Below are 25439 nucleotides of genomic sequence, written 5' to 3' on the forward strand. Positions count from 1 at the left end.
GGATTTTTATGGTTAAAACACATTTTAACGACTGCTCATGCCAAAAAAAACCGCATACGAAAAAAAAAATACGCCAACTTTTCAAAATTAAATTTTTGCTGTGCGACAAATCTTTGCGGCACGGCATGGGAATCTAATGTCGAATTCCCTTCAATTTTTAGAATCGCCTCAAAAAATTCGAATTTTTGGTGTTAAAAAGGAACATGAAAACAAACCGAATTCTTTTGCGATTGTGTGTGTGTCATTTGACAATAATTTTTACACGTAATAACGTCAAGCTGAAATCAAAACAATTTCTGTAAAATAAAACCAGAGATTCTTTTGATCAATAATTTTGTTTATTTCCTTCGGTAATATAAATTTAATTTAATCCAAATTAATAGGAAATTGCAGATATTATTAAGATCTGAGTGAAGATGAAGTAAAAATTTAATTTTTTTGGCCGTACACTGTGGTTTTACAAAGAAAAAATTTCCTGAAGACAATCACGAGAAAAAAAGTCACAGTAATTTGACTTTTTCACAAGAACTATGCCAAGAAAAATTATATTTTGATCGCACATTGTTTTTTTCTATTTATTTCATATTTTTGCGCAATAAAAACACGATATTCGATTATAATTTACTCATTATTTGAAGTTGGTATTCTCAGATAAACAAACAACACGAGGGAATCTTTCAGCTTGACGTTTGAGAAATGTCAAATGTTCCAAGTGTGTGTGCAAATCCGTGTAAATCTCTCAAAAAAAGAGGGATTAAAAAAAATTCGAATTCTGCTTCGTTTGAAACGAATTTTTTTCTATGGAACATGATTTTCAGAAAAAATCGCTTTGAGATCGACGAAAATTCGATTTTTGCATTGAAAGGAATTCGCCATAAGCCGCAGGTAATTTAATTCGCAATCCGTTTTTTTTTTGCAACGAAATGAGCAGATAAATGTTATTTCACGAACGCACTAAATTCTTCATTGGGGATAGGTCAGAAAATAGTTCTGCATACGAGGGTAGGAGAAATATTAAAGATTCGAATACCAGATATTTATGAGAAAAACAGTCGGTTTGTGAAAAAATTATTTGTCTAAAAAAATGAGTTGATTTTTAATAAGAACTCTTTTTGTGTCCACTACCCAAACCAACGTCGACAGTTTTTTTGTATGAACAAAATTCTACACCTGAACGTCGACGTTCTGGGACTGAATTACGGCATACGATTACGATCATATATTAAGGCCCAACTATAATAGACGTACGGGAACGCAAGCTAATGTCAAAACCGAACCAACCGTTTCTTTCCGATTGTCAAATGCATCCGTTTACCCATAATTGTTTTAAAAGAACGAAAGCCTTTGTATGTCAAGTTGTTTTTGCTTTCGAGAATTCATGTTTCATTTTCTTTCAGACTTAAGGCTTAACGACATACACCACTTTTTGAAAAAGTACAAAAGTTAAAATATTTTTTTTCTGGCTAGCGCAATTTTTTCTTGAAAAAGGGTATACAAATTGTTTTTTAAACCAAAAAATAAGCTTTCTGCATCATTTGTTTTAATTTTCCAGCCCGAAAAACTTTACAAAAATGCCTTTGAAAATTTTCATTTTTGTACCTTTTCACTTTTTAAACAATGTAGTTAAGGCTTTATACTTTATGTAAAAATAAAATAGAAAAAACACATTCTAACACATTCGCTGCTTAAGCGAAAAGAAATTTTCCATACAAAATTTCGTTGACGAAATCCTGTACGGAAAATTTCGTTTTGCTTTTCGTTTTTCAGTACGCAGCTCTAGCGAAAAATTGGAGAGTTTTTACTCATTTGTCACTTACTTTTTACTGTCCTGTGCATTTTTCTTGATTCCAAGAGCATTGTTGACGGTTTTTTCACTTTTAATTCATTTATTTCTTGTTTAAAAATTATTTTCTGTTGATTTTTCTTGATTTGAAATTGATTTTGAATTTTTTTATTTTGACTTTGACAGAATACTCGATGATATTTTTTTCGTTAGCATTTTCGCTGTCGACTTTGGAGACTTGAACATTTTTCGTTTCGCATCAGCAGCGTACTAGGCTTTAATCCTCTCCAAATTGTTTCTTTCTATTCGCAGAACATGATAAGATTAGCTAAAATTCTTGTGCGATAAAAAAAACCCTTCAGGCTGTTGTCGCATTGGTATGGGTACTCTCATATGCCTATTCTGAGCAAAATTTGTTCATTTGGTTAAAATTTGCAATGGCTTTAAAAATTCCGAGTGAAAAAAAATGTAAAAATACTACTTTTGAGGTTATGCTTTTATGTGAAGACATTTTTCTTTTAATATAAATTATAATCATTTATATAAGAACTATTTTCCTTCTTTCTAGATCTGTTTAAATCTTTTTGATATCTTTTTTATTGTTCGAGATATCTTCAGTTTTTTGGCTTATTGTAATGTATCAAACAGATATCACGTTTTCATCTCCTTTTTAGTAAAAACACACTTATTTCATCTTAAGATATCTCGGACAGTATAAAAGATATTGCAAATATTTAAACAGGTCTTGAAAAAAGCTTCAAATTGTGTCATAATATCAAAATTGGTAAAAAAAAGTTTTTTTGTTTTACATTTTCTAACGGTAATATTTCCAAAACGGGAACTGATAGGATACTTTTGACTTCAGATTCGAATTCAACACACCGAAAACCTTCAGAAAAGTATATTTTGTTTCATGTGGGGAAAATCTTGTTAACTTCAAAATAAGTCAAAAAACGATTTTTTTTTTTAACTTTCTAAGGGTAATATTTCAAAAACGGGAGCTGATAGGATATTTCTGACTTCAGATTCAGAACATCAAAAACCTATAGAAAAGTATATTATAGTGTTCGCACCAAAAAAATAATTAATTTTTGTAGACCAGTGTAATCTAATATTTTAAAAGCCCGATTTTGTATTCTATCTAAGAAACTCAAATCTCAAATACTTTATCGGAGCACCTGCCCAGATGTCAAAATTGTATTCAAGTCAGGGTTCAGACTTTACTTCGATCGAAGTAGATTTAGTTCGATTTTGGGAACAAAATAAAATCTACTTCCCTACTTCTCTTTTATATGATCTACTTAAAAAATAATAATAAAAAAATGGTTAGAAAAATAATTTTGTTGGAAATAACTTTTTTTTTAAATACATTTTTGTAAATAAATGTTCCGAAATCTACTTCCGAAATTCTACTAAACGTTTTTAAGCGTTTTTACCGACATCCAATATGTGTTCATTCCACAGAAGGTGGTTTGTTGCATACCGGAATGGAAATCTAAGTTTCCTCGATGCCCCTCATGGATATTGGCAAAGATAGAGGGTTCGATTTTAAATATAGTAAGCAGCACTGTGTTTTTGAATCATTTAATTCTACGCATTGGACGATGCAGTCGAGATCAGAATTTAATGAGCTTATCATTGATTGATTGATTGGTATTTGGGGTGTAAGATGCACTGCGACCTATAAGATCTATTGTACCCCCCTTTTAAGCTATCTGAGTTAGTTCCTCATTTTATAGCTGTTTCTCTAACCTAATTCCTTTCGGAAAATTGAGTGTTTGGGTTATTTTTATAGAATGTAATTTTTCCTCTTCGACCTGGTTGAAACGTTCTTCTTCTTGGTTGTAGTTCCCGAGAAGCATTTTCGCTTGTCTCAGTTTTGGTAGTTCTGTCCAGGTTTTTGATCTCATGGTCTCCTCGTCTAGTTTTATTTTATTTTTAATAACATTTTCTCCTATTCCGCAATACGGTTCGGGTCCCATTAAATGGGAATTTGCTCCCGTTTTTTTGCTAAAGAGTCCGCCTTCTCGTTCCCCTGGACATCAACGTGCCCAGGTACCCAGTGGAGAGTGTCTTTGTTTATTTTGCCAAGTTCGTTAAGTTTTCCTATACACTTCAATACTAGCTTGGAGTTGATTTTGTAAGATTTAAGGACATTTTTTTTCACTCGGAGTTGAACATAACTTGAGAATTTTTATCCTCGGTTTTGTTCACTCCAAGTTGACGTTTTCAACTTTTGATTTTAAACTCGAGAGTTGATCAATTTTCAGTTTTCTCAACTTCCCTAAAAAGTAGAAGTTTGCCGACCAAACTTGAAAGTTTGCTTCAGATTTTTTTTTTAATTTTTCTGTCAAAATTTGGTTGGCATTGGCAGTTATTGTGTCAGCGAATTAATATTCCAAAGCAAACAAAAATCGAAAAATTAAACACAAAAAAGATTACAAATATGCTATGGATATGACAGATTCAAATTTTAAATTAAATAACTGACAGTTTTTGTTTCATATTTCAACTGGAGAGTTGAGAAAATTATTAGTGAATAAAAAGAAATTACAACTTGCGTTTGAACTCTCGAGTTAAAGTCAACTCTCAACTTGGCAAACTCGAGAGTTTGCTTCAAGAGCAATAGTGAAAAAAATGGCCCATAAGTGCTTTTAGGCCAGCTTGACTATCAGACATAATGGCAATGTTTTTGCTTCGGTGATTCAATTCGAGGTTCATTTCTGCACATTTTACAATGGCATTTACCTCAGCTTGAAAGATACTTGGGACCTATCATACTTGCTTATCATAACTGCTCATTTGAAAAAAAGCTTAATATAAAAGTTAATTCATTCATTCTATTTTTATTTTAACCAGCATGAAATACCTTAACTAGATTTAACAACTTTCTCATCTTCTTTAACCTTCAACTCTTCCAGTTGCTTCTTGACAGCATTGATTTCATCTTCACTAACAGTCACCGCTAATTGACATTCTTGCTGTTCCTTACGAATGAATTCTAAATTCTTGATTTTCTCTTCCAAAAATGGAATTTGTTGTGCCTGCAATTTCAAACGATATTCCTTCAATTTGTCATGTTGAAATGTTCTACAATGAGTGTTGGTTAATTTGCGCAAAGATTCTTTGCGGGTAATCCAGTGAAAGTGGCTCGGTGGTGATTTATATTCCAAATCTAATTTCTCAAGAATCCATTCGAAACGTTTGTAGTCCCAACGTCTTAGATACTTGAGGAACTTCTTACGTTTGTCAATCATTTCTTTGAGTGTAACTTTCATTTTTTTATTGCGAGGAAACTGTTCCATACGCTCTTGGAAAATACGAATGGTAGCCGTCATTTTGGCCACTTTTTAAGCAATAAATTCATGAATTATTGAAAGTGAATATTAATACGATCGCTACTTACATTTAGCTTCCATTGAACCAAGATCTAGAGGATGTCTTTGTACTTCTTTGACAAGCATTTCTCGATAAAGATTACTCGTGAAGATTTTTGGATTATTTTCAAGTTGAAAAAGTGATTTTACTATGTCATCGGCCCTGAAGAAGGTTTTATATAAATTATATCTATTTTCAAAGATTTCATATTCAAAACTTACTCCTTCAATTCTTTGGAATCACGAAAATCGGGTAGTGGATCTTTTTTATTGATAGTAGGCAATTTGCTAAGGTCACCGCTTTTCTCAGGCAAAATGCAAGAAATCTTTTCTGGTCGATTCCATTTGATCTTTAAATCTGACTTGAAGGCATACTCCCGGACTGATTGTCGGGCAATTACATTAACCGTTTTTAGGCAGTTCATAAAATTCATCTCGATTTTTTATTTTTATTTTATCCGAGAAAAAAAAATGTGAAGAAATTTTTGTAGGAGGAAAATAAAAAATTCAACTAGGGCTAGCAGGTTATGTCATTTGTCAGAGAGAAATGTCAAAAAGTTTGAGAGAGTACGTTCCAGGATGGAGGAAAAATTTTATTTTCGACCAATTAAAAAATAAGTGAAACCAAGTGTCATTTTTTGTAAATTGTATTCATTTTTTATAGAAAAAAAAAAAACACCACTATTAAGCATACAGAGAGACAAAAATAATCATTTTTACTATTTTTTTAAAACTATTTTCATAATTAAAATCGGGATAACTATTTTAAAAAGTTAAATATAGTTATTTGTGACTATTTTAATAGTCAATCGAAGTATTTTCCAAATTAAAGTCTAGTACGCTGTTGATGCGAAACGAAAAATTTTCAAGTCTCCAAAGTCGACAGCGTAAATGCTAACGAAAAAATATCTTCGAGTATTCTGTCAAAGTCAAAATAAAAAAATTCAAAATTAATTTAAAATCAAGAAAAATCAACAGAAAATAATTTTTAAACAAGAAATAAATTAATTAAAAGTGAAAAAACCGTCAACACTGCTCTTGGAATCAAGAAAAATGCACAGGACAGTAAAAAATAAGTGACAACCCAACTAGCACAACAGCTTCTATAAATCGAGATCTTGCAGGTACTACTTTTTATACAGCTTGTATTGAGCTTGCTTCAGAATTTAATTGCTTATATAAGTTCGAACTTGTTTAACAACTTCTAATAAGTTGTTTAAATACTGTTAAAGAAACTTAAACGAAAAAAAGCTTGTTTTCGGAAAAGCCTGTTTAATGAATTTATAGAAGCTTTATAGAAATTACCAAGTTTAAAATTTGATTTTTGGTTTTGATATTGAATAATCTAGCTGGGACACTTTTTGGTTTTGACATTGAATAATTTAGCTCGGACATTTTTTGTTTTGACATTTCTGCTATTTGAACTGATTAAGTTTTTGACTTCATTAATTAATATACTACGATGGCCGAGTGGGTAGAGTGGCGGACTGCCACGAAGCAGATACGCAGTTCGATTTCTGGGTGTGGCAAAAAAATGATATACTTTTAAAATTATTATCAATACGTATACTAAAAACTAATGGAAAAATATATATAATTTCAGATCAAAAGATAAAATTCATGATTTAAAATCAAATAAAAACCAGTTAAAAAAGAATTTTTTTTGTTTTTGTAGTTGTTTTTTTAATTTCGATAAGACATGTATTAAAGAGCTATACAAGCTCTTCCGAAGCTATCTGTCAAATCTCAAAGCTTCGGTAAAGCTTCGTTTAAAATTCTTATAGAGGGTCAAACTTGTATAACGTTCTCCTTTTTCCATGCCCAACAACCTTACTAAAGTTTAAAAGAAGCTGAAATTTAGCTTTTGTAATACCTTAACCGAAGCTGAAATGTTAGTTGGGAAATGAGTAAAAACTCTCCAATTTTTCGCTAGAACTGCGTACTGATAAACAAAAAGCAATGAAATTTTGTATGGAAAATTTCGTTTCGCTTCATCTGCGTACTAGGCTTAACAGAGTACTAGGTTATTGCGAGCAAAATTCATTCAAATCATTTTATTTCTTCGTGTAATTTTTGAATTTGTAATTTTCCTACTAATTCCAATTCGAGGAAAACAAATGCAATTACCTTGGATTATATCTTCTGTAGATAAAAGTTTAAATAGTGTATCTGCTAGATTTTCTGTCTCTTTTCTGCATTTTGTTATTAAACAAACGGTTCAGGTACATGAATTAAAAAGTAATTAAAATTGGGAATTTTCACATGACTCTCAGGTAGATAATTAGAAAAAACAAGTATAAATAAGAATGACTTATTTTTTTAACTTATCATAAGTCCCAGTGAATTACTGTGCATTACATAAGCTTCTGTTCTCTTAAAAAACTGAAACATAAATATTATTTTAAAATAACAAAAAGTATACCATTCACAAAAATAAATTAAATATCAAAAAACCACATTCCTGGCATCACTTAATACTAAATCGTCTAACTCAAATTTGACAGTCAAAAGTCATTTCTGTGGCTTTCTCGTTTTTCCCAAAAATCTTTTATTTTTACAAAAATATAAATAAAGTGAATTTTATATTATATTCTTCAAATTAAAATAATAATAAATCGATCTATAAAAGGTAAAGGCAAATAAACTCTACTAAAAATGTCTTCACGTGGCCGAGAAGATCATCCACAATCCTCCAAATTAACACTGGCCGAAAAACAAAAATACATCGAAGATTATGATTTTCTTTATTGCGATGAATCTGGAAAATATGAAAAAGTTGCAAAAATTGGTCAAGGAACTTTTGGGTAAATACTTTTTAAATCAAATTAAAAGAAATTGAACTAAATAATCCATTTAATTACAGTGAAGTATTCAAAGCAAGAGAAAAGAAGAGTAACAAAAAGTTCGTGGCTATGAAAAAAGTCCTAATGGACAATGAAAAAGAAGGTGTAAGTTTGTCTTTGTCTACAAAGATTCCCTAGGTCAACTAATTTATAAACTTTTTATTGAATTCTAGTTTCCAATTACTGCTTTACGTGAAATTCGTATATTGCAACTTTTGAAACACGAAAACGTCGTCAATCTGATAGAAATCTGCAGAACAAAGGCGACTTTACACAACCAATACAGATCTACGTTCTATTTGGTCTTTGATTTCTGTGAACATGATTTGGCTGGTCTCTTGTCAAATATTAACGTGAAATTCAGTCTGGGAGAGATTAAGAAAGTCATGCAACAGCTTTTAAATGGATTGTACTATATTCACAGCAATAAGGTAATAGTTAGTTTTATTTTTTAATTTGTAGGTTTATTTATTTATTTATTTACCTTAAATTCAAATTTTGCTACTCTGTTGCCTAGCAAACCTCGTTAGTGAGAAAACCTCGTATACCTTGTTCGTGGTTAGAAATACTCGTAACTTCATAAATTCAGTTCAGAAAACCTTGTAACATAAGATGAAAGTATTAACTCTATCTGTCAATAAATTGTACTTCATGTTTTTTTAAATGTTGAATTTTCCAGATACTCTCTGTTTCATTTCAGCGTTATCTGCCAATAAATTGCACTTCATTTTTTGTAATGTTAAATTTTCCAGATACCTACTCTCTGTTTCAATTTTAGTCCTTTTTCCTTACTTACTTCATTTGGGTATGTTAATTGGATCTATTATAAAGTGAACAGATTTTTAAGTTCATTGATTCAAGTTTTTCAATGGTACCATAACATTCATGTACAGTAGGTGGCCACATGATTATGACCGACGAAAATCTTCACAAATTCTTTAACTAGAACGCTAAAAAATATGTTTTTTTTTTATTATTTCTGTACAGAAATTATTATTACGGTTGTGTAAAACATTATGCCATTACTAATTTTTTTTTAAAGAGGTAAAGTCAAAAAAATTGTTGACAATAGAGGAGAATACCCTTTTTTTAATATTTCGTAACTTTTCTTTTTGTTGCAAAAATTCCTTTATTCTTTCGGAAACTCGTGAATGAGTTGTTCTTGTGTGCTTGTAATGATCCAGCCACTCAGCACTAAGCCTTTCCACCAGTTGGTTTAAGGTTTTCTGCAGCTTTTCGCCAAAGAATCCCCCAAGTGCGTTATTTGCGGTGTATGGATATGGCATAAAGCCCGCCGTGCAAGAATATAGGAGCTTCTAGCTTAAAAACCAGATTTAAAACTCGTGAAATCAATAATTTGTCAAGCAACTTATTGTTTTGGTCCTGCCTTTGGTGTTTCAAAGAAGGTCTAATACTTCCCTGGGATCACAGAAAAACCAAACGTTGATTGAGGATGTTTAATTTGTGGAGTAACGAACTCTGGTTTGATCTGCTCGCATATTCTTCAATGCACAGATTTGTTCAGTTCCTTGTATGGTATGGAAACCTAATTAATCTAAAAAAAATGTACAGTTTTTGGTCTTGTAAGCAGTGTTGCCAAAAACTATGATTTATCATAGTTTTCATGAATTCTGAACTCAAATCATGAAATCATGATTTTTTTCTCAAATCATGATTTTTAAAAACTTTTTTTATTTCCTAAAGCCTGGTACGCTGTTCGCACTAAATTTTAGCGAAGATAAAATTCCCATTCATGTTAACTTTAATTTGTATTTGATTCATTTTAGCTCGGCTAAAAATTTTCGATAATTTGTATGGAGACTAAAATTTGAATAGGATAAACTCCAGTCTTTCTTAAAAGCAGCTTAGATGTTAAAAATAACACTTCTCAAAACTAAAATTAGAAATAGACTTGATACTGAATCACCAAACGAAATTGTCAAAAATCACAATTGCTTTAATTTTAAAGTAGAAAAAATTATAAAATGTATTGGGCTATATTCATAGTTCTTTCATAAGCTGTTATTTTCTTGCTTCTAAAATATACTGAGGTTTATCTTATTCATAGACAATTTAGACCCACTTCATGATTTTTCTTTGGAAAAGAGCTTCTTCTAACCTGGGTAATAACTTTGGACTCCAGACTAAGTTAGAACCGCTTTTAAAATATGGCTATGAATATGGCCCATTACTCTTATCTATATTGTTCAGTACCAAGTACATTAACGTAAACATAAAAACTGAAAAGTACAAACTAAAAAATATTTTTAAAATTTTGACTTAATGTTAAATCCGAAACACGTTGTTGTTGTTTTACTTTTCCCAAATTTGGTCAATCATGATTTTTTTCTCAAATCATGATTAAAAATCATGATTTTTTATTTTTTCATTCGGCAACACTGCTTGTAAGCAAAATTAATGGTTATTAACAATTTTTTATTCAAAACTTCGGTCATAATCATGTGGCCACCTAGTGTATGTCAATTACATCCTAATCAAATATCGTTTTTACAGAACGCAGTTTGATTCCATTTGCTCCTAAGTGTAGTAGAAACACCTCGTAATTCCAACAAAATATAGAGTATTATAATTTTCGTTCTAACACCATTCTAAGATTAAGTAATTCGCACTGTCATTTATCACGCCATTATCGATATTTAATAAGTTTTTTTTTTGCTTTAAGCCAAACATTAAGATATCTAAATCGAGCTGCATTTCATTATTTATTATTCATTATTTGTTATAACACTGCCGATATCGTTGATATAAACATTGAAAAAAATGGTCCTAGGTTATATCCTTGTTGTACACCAATGTCAATAATTATTTCATCCGATAAACTATCGTTCAATTTTTGCCTCTGTCTTCGATCAGATAGGTACGAAATCATCCATGATAATGTTTTTTTTCACGAACTCCATAGTTTTCAAGTTTTTCGAACAAAATCAATCAGTCAACCGTCTCAATAGCCCGTTTCAAGTCCATAAAGACACAAATAATTTTATTTTTGGCATCTAGTTGTTGCTTCCAGTTTGCTATAACCATATTAAGTGCACCTTCTCAAGAAAGCTGCTTTCTTAACCCCGACTGGTTTTCAATTATTAACTTATGAAAGTCAAAAAAATGATTCCAATTCCAAGAACCTTCTCATAGAGAGGGAGGGCATCAATTGGTCTGAAGTCTTCACATTTTATTGAATTCTTAACTTTTGGAATAGGGGAAATTTGGGAGGCTTTCCATGAGCTGGGAAAAACAAACCATTTTTTAAGATCAGAAAACTCTATTTTTCAAAAACTAAAAGAGGCAGGATGCAGCAACCGGATTAACAAAAGGAACATATATCACTTATTTCATGTATACTATCCACAAAGTATTTATTGAATTTATTTGGCAAAATGGAATTCTTAATATGCGTTGTATTTTAAAAAGTTACTTTGTTTATTTCCAGATATTACACCGTGATATGAAAGCTGCGAATGTCCTAATAACCAAGCATGGTATCCTTAAACTGGCCGATTTTGGTTTGGCGCGTGCATTTAGCATTCCAAAGAATGAACAGAAGAATCGTTACACAAACCGAGTCGTGACACTTTGGTATCGTCCACCAGAACTGCTTTTAGGTGATCGAAACTACGGTCCACCCGTCGATATGTGGGGAGCTGGTTGCATCATGGCTGAGATGTGGACACGTTCGCCAATAATGCAAGGAAACACTGAACAACAACAACTCATTTATATCTCACAGCTATGTGGCTCATTTACACCAGATGTTTGGCCTGGAGTCGAAGAACTGGAACTCTACAAGACTGTTGAATTGCCAAGAGGTCATAAGAGAAAAGTCAAAGATAGACTTAGACCGTATGTTAAGGATTTGCATGGCTGTGATTTGTTGGATAAACTATTAACATTGGATCCAAAGAAAAGAATTGATGCAGATACCGCTTTGAATCATGATTTCTTTTGGACTGACCCCATGCCAAGTGATTTGAGTAAAATGTTGTCACAACATTTACAAAGTATGTTCGAGTATTTGGCTACACCAAGGAGATCAGGACAAGCACGACAATATCAACAGCAAATGGTTACGATGATGCCTAAGCCACAGGATAATAGTCTGATCGATAGGGTTTGGTAGGAGTTTGATTTTAGTTTTCCATGCGACCGACCCGAATACTTCGGGTACTTTTTTTTATACTTTGTTCGTCTATAAGGTGAAATTTTTTTCTTTTAGTTAAGACTCGTGAAATAAAAAACAAAAATAAAAAAATATAAATAATTTTATTTCAATTTATATAAAAGAAAAACTCAATATAAGTTCAAGTGACCTCAACTCCAAAAATTTATAAAGCGTTTCGCCCAGCTACGACAGTGGGCTCATCAGTTAGATCTGTCGTACCCTTACTAACACGCCTTATTTTGGTCGATGTTTACTTGAACTTATATTGAATTACATTCAATCACTCCACTTAAAATAAAAATAATTTTAATAATTTTTTGTTATTTTTGTCTTCGTTTTTGAAAAACTTGAACAATGGCCTTTTTCCCACCGGCTTTTTTTTTTTTTTTCAAAAAATGAAATATTTTCTAAGCAGGATTTTAGTTTTTATTGTAAATAAAAAATTGCAACTACAGCTGGTAGCGATCATTAAAAAATAATTAGCCTATCCTGTTACCTTTTGACATACGCTACTTAAAGAAGTTTCTCAAAATGGGCTAATACAAAAACAAATTTGATGCAACAAAAACTTTAACATTTTTGTTTTGTTTTTTTAATTTCAATTAACTTACTTACACATGGCTTTCTGCAGCTCGCTTGGTAATCGGTTTCACCGTCCGAGATATTTTTTTTTTTCAAGAACAATATTAAGAGTGTTATATGAAGTGTATGATCCATCTGTGGTTCTCTGCTTGTTTCTATAATTTCGAATAAGTACTTAATACTCTTCACGGAGCAGCCAGTATTAGCGAAACAAAATGTTTCAGTACTGCAGGGATACCTAAATAGGACATGAAAAGATACAAATCGATCGCAGTGTGAATATTTAGTTAAAGATGAATTTTCATAAGTTCATAAGTTGATTTTCGAATTGAGACGTCCACATAAAAACATTATGAAATGGCCAAAGTTAAAAAAAAAACCACAAAAAATTACAACTATTTTACATCAAATTTAGTTCGGTCAAAAAAGACATTCAACACAGAAATAATTCGCATAGATCTGAAAATTGGTACAGAGCATTTTAATGTAGATTTCTTATAGAGTCTCTCTCTTAAAGCTAATATCTTCTAAACGATGGCAGCTATGAAAAAGCACATCCTAATATTATTTTATGGAAAACATCATGGGTTATAAAATAAATATAAAATATATTTCAAAAACTGCATTTTAGAAGAGTTAAGTATAAAAAACTGTTATTTTTGATTTTTGTCCAAATTAAAAAAAAAATGTTTTTTAATTACAGCTCTGAGAAATAAAAATTGAATTAAAATATGCAAAAAACACATAATCTACATATGCTATGAAAATTTGTTTAGATAAACCAGTCTTTTGAACGATAAGTGTTACTAAAGCCTATCTTCAGCTATTTTGTGGAAAACGTTATAGTCTATGATATGAGTTAAAAATATATGGCAAAAACTCATATTTAGAAGAAGAAAATTCGCAATTTTTGATTTTTGACCAAATCAAAAATTTTTTTCTGTTTGAAAGACTAGTTTAACATAAAACACAAAACGTAGTTGTATCAAGGAGCACATTATCTACCAGTTTTTCACAGACATCTTTTCGATAGGACTTATCCTTTAAGAGTACATAATAGGAAAAAAACCCGTTATTTTCGACATTTGACACATTTCAAAACCACGATATCTCGTAGAAAAAAAAGTGTCATAACATTTAGAGTATTAAAAAACCTACAAAGAAGCTATCAACTTCTCCCGTTTCAAATATGAAAAACCTATATTTTCGACATTAAAACTTGAATTACTTTTTATGCACACATGGGAATTGTGGGGACTTTTGACATTTTACTTTAATCGCATTTACCTGTAACCCCGCAGTACTCTGTAAAATGCGCTTTAATTGGTCTAAATTCTCTGAATAATCCTCGGCTCGTAAATTGTGTTATGTTTATTTATGATATATTGTCCTACCATATTAAATGCCCCGATTTACTTTGTCTTTTAAATATTTATGTTCCAAGAAGAAATATTCGAGGTAGACAATTGTTTTATATTCCTTTGCACAGATGTAATAATGGGTTAAATGAACCATTTCTCAAGATGTATGAGATTATTTAATGAATTAAATTTTAATTTTGATATAAGTCTTGAAAGAAATGTATTTAAATTATTATTAATTGAAAATGTAAAGTAGGTTAAAATAAGCAATCTGTAAGAGTAAACTCGATAGATGAATGAAATTAATAAATAAATCGACATGCTCTGTACCAATTTTCAGCTCTATGCGAATTGTTTCTGGGTTTGCCTTCTTTTAAGTTTATTTTTTCTGGACTAATGTTGCTTAACGCTTTGCTATGAATAATTGAACACTTCATTGTTTCTTCAAAAAAAAGTTTGTTTTATTTCAAAGGTCAGATATTGGTTTATTTTCTAGAGTAATAAAATTAGCTTAACTAAAACTGAAAAGCTGCTGCTTCCCCATTGAATGGTGGCGGTCTTGGCGGGAATGGTGGTCTCTGGAAGCCTGAGGGCGGGGGCGGCCGCCAATTGGGTGGTGGTGGTCTTGGAGCGCCCGAAGGCGGCGCACCAGGCATTCCATTCGGAAAGCTTGGTGGTGGAGGTGCTGGTGCCTGTCCCCCCTGCCATGGTGGTGGTGGAATCATGCGTGGCGGTGGTGGAATACCCACCGGCGGAGGTAATGGCGGTTGATTGGCCGGCATTGGCGGCAGCGGTGGTGGCGGAACCGATGAAGGGAATGACGACGATTGCGGGGGTGGCACCGGTGGAGGTGGTGGCATCATACCGCCCGGTGTTGGAGGAGGTGGTGGTGCAATCATCGGCGGTGGCATCATTTGCCCTGGCATCACCGGCATCATCTGAGGAACTGGAGCATCGGCGAACAGTTGATGCGGACGATCAGCATGCGAAAGTGGATTCTGGGCTGCCAACAGACGTTCGGCTGCCGACCCATGCCGTTCACCTTTGGAATCCTTTTTGAATGCATATGAAACCGAGATAGGTCTATTGCAGAGATATTGTCCATTCATAGCGTCCATAGCCGTGTCGGATGCTTCGAAACTGGCAAAGTTAATAAATGCGAAACCTTTAGAGTTACCTGTTTCGGGATCTCTCATGATCTTTGGTGTTTGCAGAATGACTCCGAATGCAGAGAACGTATCGTACAGAAGTTTCTCGTCAACTTCCGGATCGAGATTGCCAATGAAGATGTTGGCGCCAACATCGAGGTTCTTTTGATGGGCAGATGCTTTGTTCACACGAATCGGTTTGCCATAGAGCTTTATCATGTTCATGATTTTGATGCCATAATCGGCGTCGTCTTCGCTAAGGAACTCTACGAAACCGTAACCCTGATGCATTTGGGTAACACGATCTTTGGGCATATGGACGTTTACTGCAATTTATATTTTATAACAACCACTGTAATTTGTATGGTGCACTCGTGTAAAACTTACCAACCGGACCGGCTTGTACAAAAAGTTCCCAGAGTAGTGTTTCAGTGACTTTGTCGTCCAAGCCGCCAACATAGATGGTAGCATCTTAGAGGATAATTTGAAGTATTTATTTTTTATTAAAAGAGGAACATTAATATTATTTTGGTTAGAGATTTATGTTTACCTTGATTTCTTTCAGCAATTGGGCCAGCAGCCATAATTTTGCTGGCGTATTTTCGTCAAAATAAATGAAATTACAAAATTAACAAATTTACAAACGTTTTGCATGAACACACTGTGGCTGGTTGACAGATTCGCTATCATTTAACCGCATCTGTCATTTTTTTGAAGGCGAATTGGGCGAAGTTGAGGAGTGTGTTCACAGATGTTGTACAATAACAAACGTATACTTGAAGTACATTAGCCCTGTTCCATTGGAGGTGGTAGTTTACTCGTGAGTAGAAATCTAGTACAACAACTACACATTCCTATCTCCTCGAGTGGAAGATCATGTGTTAATTCTAGTACTAGATCTACTCATGAGTAAACTACCACCTCCAATGGAACGGGGCTATTATTCGAATGGAAGATAGAATAGGTGTGTTTTTTTGTTTATCTATATAAGGGGTATTCACGATCCGAGGCAACTGGTCTTGTATCATTGCAAAAGTGCAAAAGTGTAAAATCTTGCAACACTACAACAACAAAATATATGGATTGAAATTTTACAATGGTCTTGCACTTTTGCTATACCCTAACCCTATTGCAAAATAAAAATACAATGGTGTAAAATTTTTTTGACAGATGGCAGCTCGCCGTCGCGTGTCGCCCATGATGAACATGAACAGTTTATCTTTTTTATTCTTATTCTTTTTTATTTTGTTTCTTTCGATGCAATTTGTGAAAATAAATTAACCCGAACACAACAAAGAATGAAATTATAAAAAAATTGAAAAAAAAGAAGAAGCATCGGTGGAAAGACAACTCCGTAAAAAAAAAGAGTGAAGCTGATATAATTCATATCATGGATTCCATTCAATATTTACTATAGATAAGAAGAGGTGCGTTCACGATCTATTGTAAAAAAATAAATTTTTACACTTTTACTAGACCTGTTGCACCAGATCGTGAATACCCCTATAGATTTTGTGCAAAAAAACGACATCGAGATTTTTGAAATCAAAACAATTTACGTGTTAAAAACAACAAAAACTTTATCTGTATAGATTTTTGAAAAATCCAGATAATTATCCAGATTTTACTTTCTCTCGATAAAAACAGTAGTGCCAAGGTAGTTTAATTGTTGTGTTCATACAGAAATATCTGAAAATATTAACAAAAAAAAAAAAGCGGAGAAAACGAGGTTTGAAAAAAACTCTCATAGAAAAAAATAATCAAAAATTTGTTTGACATGGTTGCATGGAAATGTTAATATCTCGAGATATACGCAATGCACTTTTCAGATAAAAGTCTTAAATGGATCCTGATAAGATTGTTGAACAGATATGTACATATATAAAATTACCAAAGTTTTTTCGAAAAATTAGAAATAAAAATAAAAAAGTTTTCACATTTGATTTTTAAAAAATCGAAAAAAAATTCAATATGGCTACCATCAAACGCTTATAACTACGGTGACCATATTTCTGGAAGCCAAACCCGGGACGGATAAAAAATTAAAATTTTTTTAAATGAGTTTTCATAATTTTTCCTTTTTTTGATATTAAGATTTCCTAAACGATTTTTAGGGAGCGTTTTTGTTGAAATCATTTAAGTCGTTTACGAAATCAGAATTCAAGAAAATGGTTTTTTTAATAATAGCTGCGTTCCTTTGGAAATATTTATCTACTTTTTAGTACTTAAAGCCGCTTTGAACTACTTTTTCAATATAGCAAAGTAGTTCAAAGTAGTTTTAAGTACTAAAAAGTAAATAAATATTTCCAAAGGAACGCAGCTAATGTCTGTTTATAACTTCTAAAAAAATATATTTTTAATCAAAATCGGGAGAGCTGGTTTTAACATTTTTATTTAAATGGTTTTGAAATTGTATAAACCTTAACACAACTTTTAACATGTCCTTAAAAGTTTTGAAACTTATCTGGGTTCTTTACTCTTCCATATATTGTTCTTTATTTGAAAACATCTTTCCTGGTGTACCAACCTGACAAACAGAAGCTGGAACTAAATACGAGTGGACGAACATTTAAAAAAAACTAAAGCCTAGTCTAGAGGCAAAACGAAATCGTAAACGAAAATTTTGCTTTTCGTTGCACAGTACGCAGCTTAGGCAACGAAATTCTTACCTGTGCTAGAATATATGGAGAGTTTTTTTTTATCGTTTTTTTACTTTGGAGACTTAGAAAATTTTTCGTTTTGCTTCAGCAGCGTACTAGAAAAATTTTAATTTCCAATCACTGTTTTCTTGTTTTTCGTACAAAGTCTTTAAAATATTGAATAAAAAAATCAGAGAATGTGCAAATACGGGACAATCACGGGACAAATTACAAAATACGGGACACTTATACGTCCCGGGTTTCTTAAATAAAAACCCGGGACAAGCTGTAGAAATACGGGACAGTCCCGGGTAAACCGGGACGGATGGTCACCGTACTTATAACACAAGAACGACGCAACTAATGTTAATGGTCATGGTCTTAAAATTCAGCTAAGAATATACAGATCATTTTTGGTTTTTTGTGAAAAAATTTTTTTTGAATCCAACATGGATGCCATGGCCATATGAAAATTTTTGTTTGCATCCAACATGGATGTTCTTCGGAGTTAAAATAAAAAAAAAACAAAAGCAACATTTTTGACAGACAGCTGCCAAAGTATATGTACAGTGGTGCCAAATGTTTGCATGGATTTCAAAAATCTCGATGTCGTTTTTTTGCACAAAATCTATATAGATAAACAAAAAAACACAGCTATATGAATTCACAAAAAGATTAGGGGTATTCACGATCTGGTGCAACAGGCCTAGTAAAAATGTAAAATTTTATTTTTTTACAATAGATCGTGAACGCCCCTCTTCTTATCTATAGTAAATTGAAGCATGAATGATGTTTTTTTTTCCTCCACCGTTGCTTCTTCTTTTTCCATTTTTTATAATTTAATTCTTTGTTTTGTTTGGGTTAATTAATTTTCACTAATTATTTTACATCAAAAGAAACTAAATTACTGGACATGAGTAGTGACAACCATTATAGACATAGACAGAATAAAAAAGACAAACTGTTTATCATGGGATACGCGACGGTGAGCTGCCATCTGTCAAAAATAATTTTACTCCATTGTATTTTTATTTTGCAATAGGGTTAGGGTATAGCAAAAGTGCAAGACCATTGTAAAATTTCAATCCATATATTTTGTTGTTGTAGTGTTGTAAGATTTTACACCAAATACACATACTAAATACACTTTTGCTATACCATCCAAACCTGAACGTAGACGTTCCAGTTTGGATATAACCGCACCGCTACCGCATACCCTTCCGGTGATGTGGTCTAGCCGTTAGAGTTTTAGAAACCAAAAGAAAACATTTTGCATCACCCTGTATAAAATAGGGCGAATTAAATCGACGCAAGCGAACAAAAAACGAACGTCTTCAGAAAAATACCCCAAAACAAAAAAACCCAAAAAAGGAAAAAAAAAATATACCAAAATCAACGAATCAACGCTCAAAGAAAAACATCAAACAAAATTTTCTGAAAAATTTTCCAGTCATCATCGTGGATCATTTTCGATCGTATAAATAATATTTTCTTATTGTTGTGGGTGATATTATCTAAAAAATTATTATAATCAATAAAATATAAATACAAAAAAACTCTAACCATGAAGTTTTCACATTTGTTGTAAATGAATATCCCCCTGCTTCATGTGTGGCAACTTATTTGTCGTCCAATCAAAATTATATCCCTTGGCTCTATCAACGAACTCTCAACTCGGAACGAAAAAGAAATAATAACATTTTTTTTTCCTTTTTGTTGTTGTTGTCTTGCCTCTGTGTTCCTTTTGTAAAAAATAATAATAAATAATACTGTCCCAAAAAAAAAACAAAAAAATAATTAACAAAAACAATGGATAAATTGTTTCAAGTTATTTTATTACTCATCGCCGTGTATTTAACAATTGCATCGACTAAATGTAAGATATACCTACGTCGTATTTCACACCATTCCATACAATTTCCCTCCACCTCACAGTTCCATTTGCAATTGGACACCTTTTTTTGTGATATATGTTCTCTCAACCCCTCTTTTTCACTCTCCTCTCTCTCTTAATCCACAGATCAATCGTGCAATATCCACAAATTGGACTGCCCCCCGCATTCAATTTGCTCGCAACTAGATCACGATGACGAAGGCGAGTGCAGGTGCCCCCAGCGCTACGAAATCAACCCGCATAGCACCGGGCCTTCTGATTATTGTGTGGAAGATGAGAATAGTATAGGCGACGGAGGGTCGGCAGCTATAAGCAGTAGCTTGGGAAGTAATAAAGGCAAGACAGTGGTTCATATACAACCGCCAGCCGAGTCACATCATGTTGTGATTGGTATTCTGGTGCCAATGATGCTGGTGATGGTGGTTATTGGGGCAGCATATGGAATTAAAAAGTTTCATCCAGTGCGGAGATTGAGGGAGTATGTGATTAGTCGGCGGCGCAATCGACCGCTTTATGAGGATGTGATGATGACACAGGAACTTGAAGATCCGCCATTGATGTAAAAGAAATAATAAGTAAGTATATATAGTTGTATTATTAGTTAAGTAAGTTGTCTCGTAAGTGCAGTTAAGTAGAATTTATTGGTTTCTTTAGTTAGTTAGTTTATCATGAGAAGATAGATTAAAGTTATCTTATCAAAGTTATAAACGATCGCATATTAAAAGTAGAGTTTGTTTATTCTTCTTTGTTTACTTAGTTGATATAAATAAAATTAATAACAGAGAAGCAATTCGTTGTTCTAAAGGCAATTTTTTACGAAACCATTTCGTTCTATCTTGTTTAGTTAGGTACACCCGAGAAATAACAAAGTGTAGGCTGTTCGTATGGTCGAATAATGCATAAAAATATTTTTGTTATATTTTTGGAACCCTCCATTTTTTTTTATTTACAAAAAACCATTTTTACAGACCTTACGATGTAATCTATCAATATTTCAGTCATTTTTTTAACAACTCTCAATATGTTATATGTTTTTGGAAAGAGGATATCGATATTCAAAAAACGTGTTCCCGATTTAAAAAAAAGTACTGTAGTAAATAAATAAAAAAATAGTTAATTATATAACTTTGAATACTACGCTTATTTGTGATTAAAAATGTATGTTTTTTAATTTTTTGACATTAAACGTGTAAAAAGCGATTTTTGAAAAAGTCTGAAAAAAATGATTTTTTTAACAAGCTAAATCTCTAAAATTATAACAATTAAAAATCTGAAAAATTTTCACATGATATCTACACTTATTAAATTTGAGTCTATAAAGTTTTAAATTTTTTGAACGAATGGTTTGGCTGGAATTTAAAATTGATCGAACAAGGTCCAAGAAACCCCATGTTATTCCCATAAGAAACTTCAACCGCTTGGCGGCACGGGTTAGAATTAAGTTAGAGACTTGAAACTTGGAAAATATTTTTTTTAGTTTATTTCCAACCATATAAGATCCTAGGAGCATAGAAATTCTTATTATTTTAAAATAATGAACACCCTATTGTGCACCTTGCAATTCACATCATGAAAAACCAAATTTTCTATTTACGAAAAAATAGCATAGATTCCGCAGTTTTGGTCAAATTCAATAAAAAAAATACGCCAATTTGTGCCTAAATGTATATTCTTTCAGAATATAACCTTACTTTATTTTTTTGTTTGTTTTATTTTGCAAAAAAAATTGGGTAAAGTTGAAAAAATTGGGAAAAAAATCACTTTTTCAAGATTTGTGGGATAAAAACCTACACTTAATTTGTTTAAACAATAGACTTATATACATCATTCAAAAGGAAATCTGGAAATCCTCTTTCCAAAAACATATAACATATTGAGAGTTGTTAGAAAAATGACTGAAATATTGATAGATTACATCGTAAGGTCTGTAAAAATGGTTTTTTGTAAATAAAAAAAAATGGAGGGTTCCAAAAATATAACAAAAATATTTTTATGCATTATTCGACCATACAAACAGCCTACATTATGTTATTTCTCGGGTGTATTTTTTTTTTTTTTATTTTGTAGCACAGTGTAATTATATTTCATAATATCTATCTTGTCCAATATCCTCAATCCAAAATTACTTCCTCTTTGATTTTAATTAATAATTAATTATCAAGGCTTCCAGCAAAAAATCAATACCAATTAAAAAACTTTCGAATATAAACAAAACTTTTCAATCTGAACTTTAAAAATCAATTTCCCAACATTTTGAAAAATGGATCTTAAACAAGATATTAAGAGCCCACAGCAAATTTTTGGAGTGGAGGTATAGCCAAAATGTGAGTATGCAGTTTTATAGCCTTATACGTTCTAATAACGAATTCCAAAGTCTGGCAGCTTTAAATCGCGGTTTTGTATTATTTTCAAGGGGTTGAAAAATGTGAGTTTTCAAATTCATATAAGTAGACTAAATTCACATTATTGCATGTTCTTTAATTGAGCAACTGATGCTCTGTCATTTTCCCTAAGCCTGAAGACATCAATCTTGACGATGCGATTAATAGAACTCAAGATATAAGCTTTTTAAGCGGCTTTGTTTTGGAGACTTTTCTATTTAATTTTTTGTTTGTTATTTTTAAACTCAAAACTCTCCAAGAAGAGAGTTGATATGGTTAGTTAAAAAAGCTTATATCTTTATTTCTATTTGTCGTATCACCGAGATTGAGGTATTGAGGCTTAGGGGAAATGACAGAGCATCATTCCTTATATTCAGAATGTAAATTTTTTGCTTCCTTTGCCTTCTCACATTAATTTGAAAACTAGCGTTGTTTAACCCAACTGCCAGACCTTCGAATACATTAGGCACAAGGCTATAAAACTGCATACTCACATTTTGGTTATACCTCCACTCCCAAAATTTGCTGTGGGCTCTCGGTCTAAAGATAGTAAAAAATAAATTTAAATTTAACTCTGTTTTACAAGTGGCCAAAGATTTTTTTTTCGATTGGGTCGTCAGTCTCTATCCTAAAAATAATGAAACCCAATTTTTGTTTTAAATTTACTAAAAATAAATACAAAACGTAATTAGATAAGATTTTGATGTAGTTTTTATGCAATTCTTTTTCTCTCCATTTTTTGCAATTTTGCTTTTATTTTTATGGCTATATATATATATAAATGCCTACAAATTAATCAAAAACTGCAAAGTGAACGAAATTGATCGTGTTCATTTAGTTTGTTGAAATTGTAATTTTATTTATATTTTAAAAATATTTAATATCCATTATAACTTGTCTGCTTTATATTAATATCCCAAAAGGTCAATGAAATGTTTATCTTTAGTTTATTTATATCCATATTTTTTTAAAAATTATTTTAAAGGTTGCCACACATCGCAAAAAATTTAAGATCAAGGCTACTTGAGTACCACCTCTATCAATTTTTAATACTTTTATTCTTAGATTAATTTTATGCTTCGGATCATTGTCCTGCACGAAGTTCAATATTAGGTGGCACATTGGCAGATATGATTTATTTGGGTTTTAAAAATATCAAAAATCCTTTGGAGATTCTCCAAAAAGTGTAGAATCTACACAAAGCATTATTTCACTTGAGAAGTTTTTCTTTTTTAATTCAGAAGAAAGACTTTGAAGACAATTTTCTTTTGCCAATTTTTGGTTTTTATACTGCCATAAATGAGTTTTACAACAGGATAAAAACCCAAAGCACTCGAGGAGAGTGTTTGAAGTCCATAGTTTGGCGTGCTCAGTCTCCCGGCTTCGATCTTTTCCAGAATCTTAGGATTGATACAAACGAAGAAGTTTCTAAGCCAAACCTAAAAATAACCGTACCGTGGTTGAGCAGGCTTGGTGATTTTTAACACCTCGAAGGTGTTTATGACCTCGAAGGTGTCTATGATAGGTCGATGCGAAGCTGTGATTAAAAACAAAGGTCATGGGAGCAAATACATACTAGTTTTTCTCAATTAAAATACCGTTGAATTGAACTGTTTGTGCTCTTGTTATATTTAAATTTAATAGAAAATATTTTGCTCGCTTTATTTTGAGGTTTATTGTATTATTGTATTTTTGGATTATTGATTAGCTAAATAGCAATAAATTATATTATTATTAAATTCCATTCTTACTAAAAATAACTTTCCCAAACATTAATACATTTTTTTTTGAGTTTTTGGCAAATAATTTACCAGGTCTATTGGTGTAGTAGTAAACCCTGTATAGGCCGCCGTTAATTTTCTCTCATTCTTTCTGTACATTGTGAATCTTGAATGTCAACCAAACGATGAAGATTTTTTTTTACAAACCAGAAAACTGCAGAAAACATGTTTGCTACGAAACAATAAATAATGATTAATATCTTTGTGTAAAATTTATTTACACAGTTTGTTAGCCACAATGGCACAATTTTTTATTAATCAGCTATAAAAAATGCTATCAAATAAAAATTCACAACACTCGTAAAATATACATTGTTTGCATATATCACGGAAAAAAGCAAAGGGTTTGTTTAAATATACAGTGAGCGTTAATGAATGCTAAATTATTTATGCATTTTTGGTTAGTTCAACAAATAGTATATTTATGAAGGTTTGTTGGTATTTTATTTTTATTCATATACATTAGGGTGTTAATATGTAATATAATGTATGGATTATATTATAATTGATATGAAATTAACAATGGCTCTTTCTTATGAATTTCACATCATAAATATTGTTATCTTCAAACAATTGTTGGGACAATACTAGCTGACCCGACATACATACGTTGTACTGCCCCTTCTGCTAGCTGACAAATTAATACTGTTTTTTTTTTAGCATACAGTTCGTGAAAATAGAAAGTAATCCCGTAATATTCATATAACGTAACAAAAACTTACTTTAAAAAACTGTAGTTGTGCTGTGCTTATTACTTCCTTACTTGTCCTTTTTTGATACCTGGCTTGTGCATTTTGGGTTTACTAACGCACATTATAACATATATTTCTTCAATTACTCTTTTACTAATCATTTTCACAAACAGCTTTCATTAGATCTCCTCATTTGAAGTGCGAACAAACTTAGGCAATCAACGACATACTACACTACACAGTTCTTGCCATAATAGAACTTAAAGAAACTTGCACCAGAACAACTACTCACATCTTTAAGAAAAAACAAAAGAAAAAGCTATTTCCAACCACAAATTCACCAAAAAACAAGACTGCATGTTTCCGCAACTATAAAAAAAAAAAAAAAAAAAAAAATACCACGTGGATCATAAAAAATGTCTATCAATGTAATAGTTTTTAGTTTTAAAAAGGTAGGAAACTTATTCAATTTTTTTTTTGTGTTCTAGTCTAAGTATTCTTCTTAAAAAAATTGAAGAAAATAACAAGAAAAAAAAAATAAATGGTATCGCGCATTCACCACATTATAAATTAATTTAAAATTACCAACTATGACGATGACCAAAACTAAATTAAAATTTAAAAATAAAAAAAAAATACTAAATTAATTTTAACAATTTTAACTTCTTATACATTTAGACAAAAAAAAAAGTAAAAAAAAAAATTTTTAAAAATTAAATAATTTCCCAACTTAATTGTCATGCTAATTTTGTTGCATCTACAATTTTACATATCGATTTAA

At 31.6% G+C, this 25439-nt stretch overlaps 4 protein-coding genes across 4 annotated transcripts; 2 read left to right on the forward strand and 2 right to left on the reverse strand.

The window, feature by feature from the left end:
* Positions 1-4603: 4603 nt before the first annotated feature.
* On the reverse strand, positions 4604-5708 carry LOC129921374 (28S ribosomal protein S15, mitochondrial). The gene is made up of 3 exons (XM_056003178.1): positions 5383-5708; positions 5190-5323; positions 4604-5129 (listed from the first exon to the last, which is right to left on the reverse strand). The coding sequence occupies exons 1-3, from the start codon at positions 5592-5594 to the stop codon at positions 4654-4656; spliced, it is 822 nt and encodes a 273-aa protein (XP_055859153.1). The 5' UTR covers positions 5595-5708; the 3' UTR covers positions 4604-4653.
* Positions 5709-7592: 1884 nt separating this feature from the next.
* On the forward strand, positions 7593-12267 carry LOC129906487 (cyclin-dependent kinase 9). Its single transcript, XM_055982270.1, has 4 exons — positions 7593-7964; positions 8024-8108; positions 8177-8434; positions 11452-12267. The coding sequence occupies exons 1-4, from the start codon at positions 7816-7818 to the stop codon at positions 12136-12138; spliced, it is 1179 nt and encodes a 392-aa protein (XP_055838245.1). The 5' UTR covers positions 7593-7815; the 3' UTR covers positions 12139-12267.
* A 2288-nt stretch (positions 12268-14555) lies between these two features.
* Positions 14556-15969, reverse strand: LOC129921105 (splicing factor 3B subunit 4). The gene is made up of 3 exons (XM_056002783.1): positions 15822-15969; positions 15659-15742; positions 14556-15597 (listed from the first exon to the last, which is right to left on the reverse strand). The coding sequence occupies exons 1-3, from the start codon at positions 15853-15855 to the stop codon at positions 14639-14641; spliced, it is 1077 nt and encodes a 358-aa protein (XP_055858758.1). The 5' UTR covers positions 15856-15969; the 3' UTR covers positions 14556-14638.
* A 3359-nt stretch (positions 15970-19328) lies between these two features.
* LOC129905751 (uncharacterized) lies at positions 19329-25009 on the forward strand. Its single transcript, XM_055981312.1, has 3 exons — positions 19329-19786; positions 19931-20379; positions 24832-25009. Exons 1-2 carry the CDS (start codon positions 19720-19722, stop codon positions 20365-20367), a joined length of 504 nt encoding a protein of 167 aa, XP_055837287.1. The 5' UTR covers positions 19329-19719; the 3' UTR covers positions 20368-20379; positions 24832-25009.
* The last annotated feature ends 430 nt before the right edge of the window (positions 25010-25439 follow it).

The sequence above is a fragment of the Episyrphus balteatus genome, chromosome 1 (assembly GCF_945859705.1).
Source record: "Episyrphus balteatus chromosome 1, idEpiBalt1.1, whole genome shotgun sequence".
NCBI lineage: Eukaryota > Metazoa > Arthropoda > Insecta > Diptera > Syrphidae > Episyrphus > Episyrphus balteatus.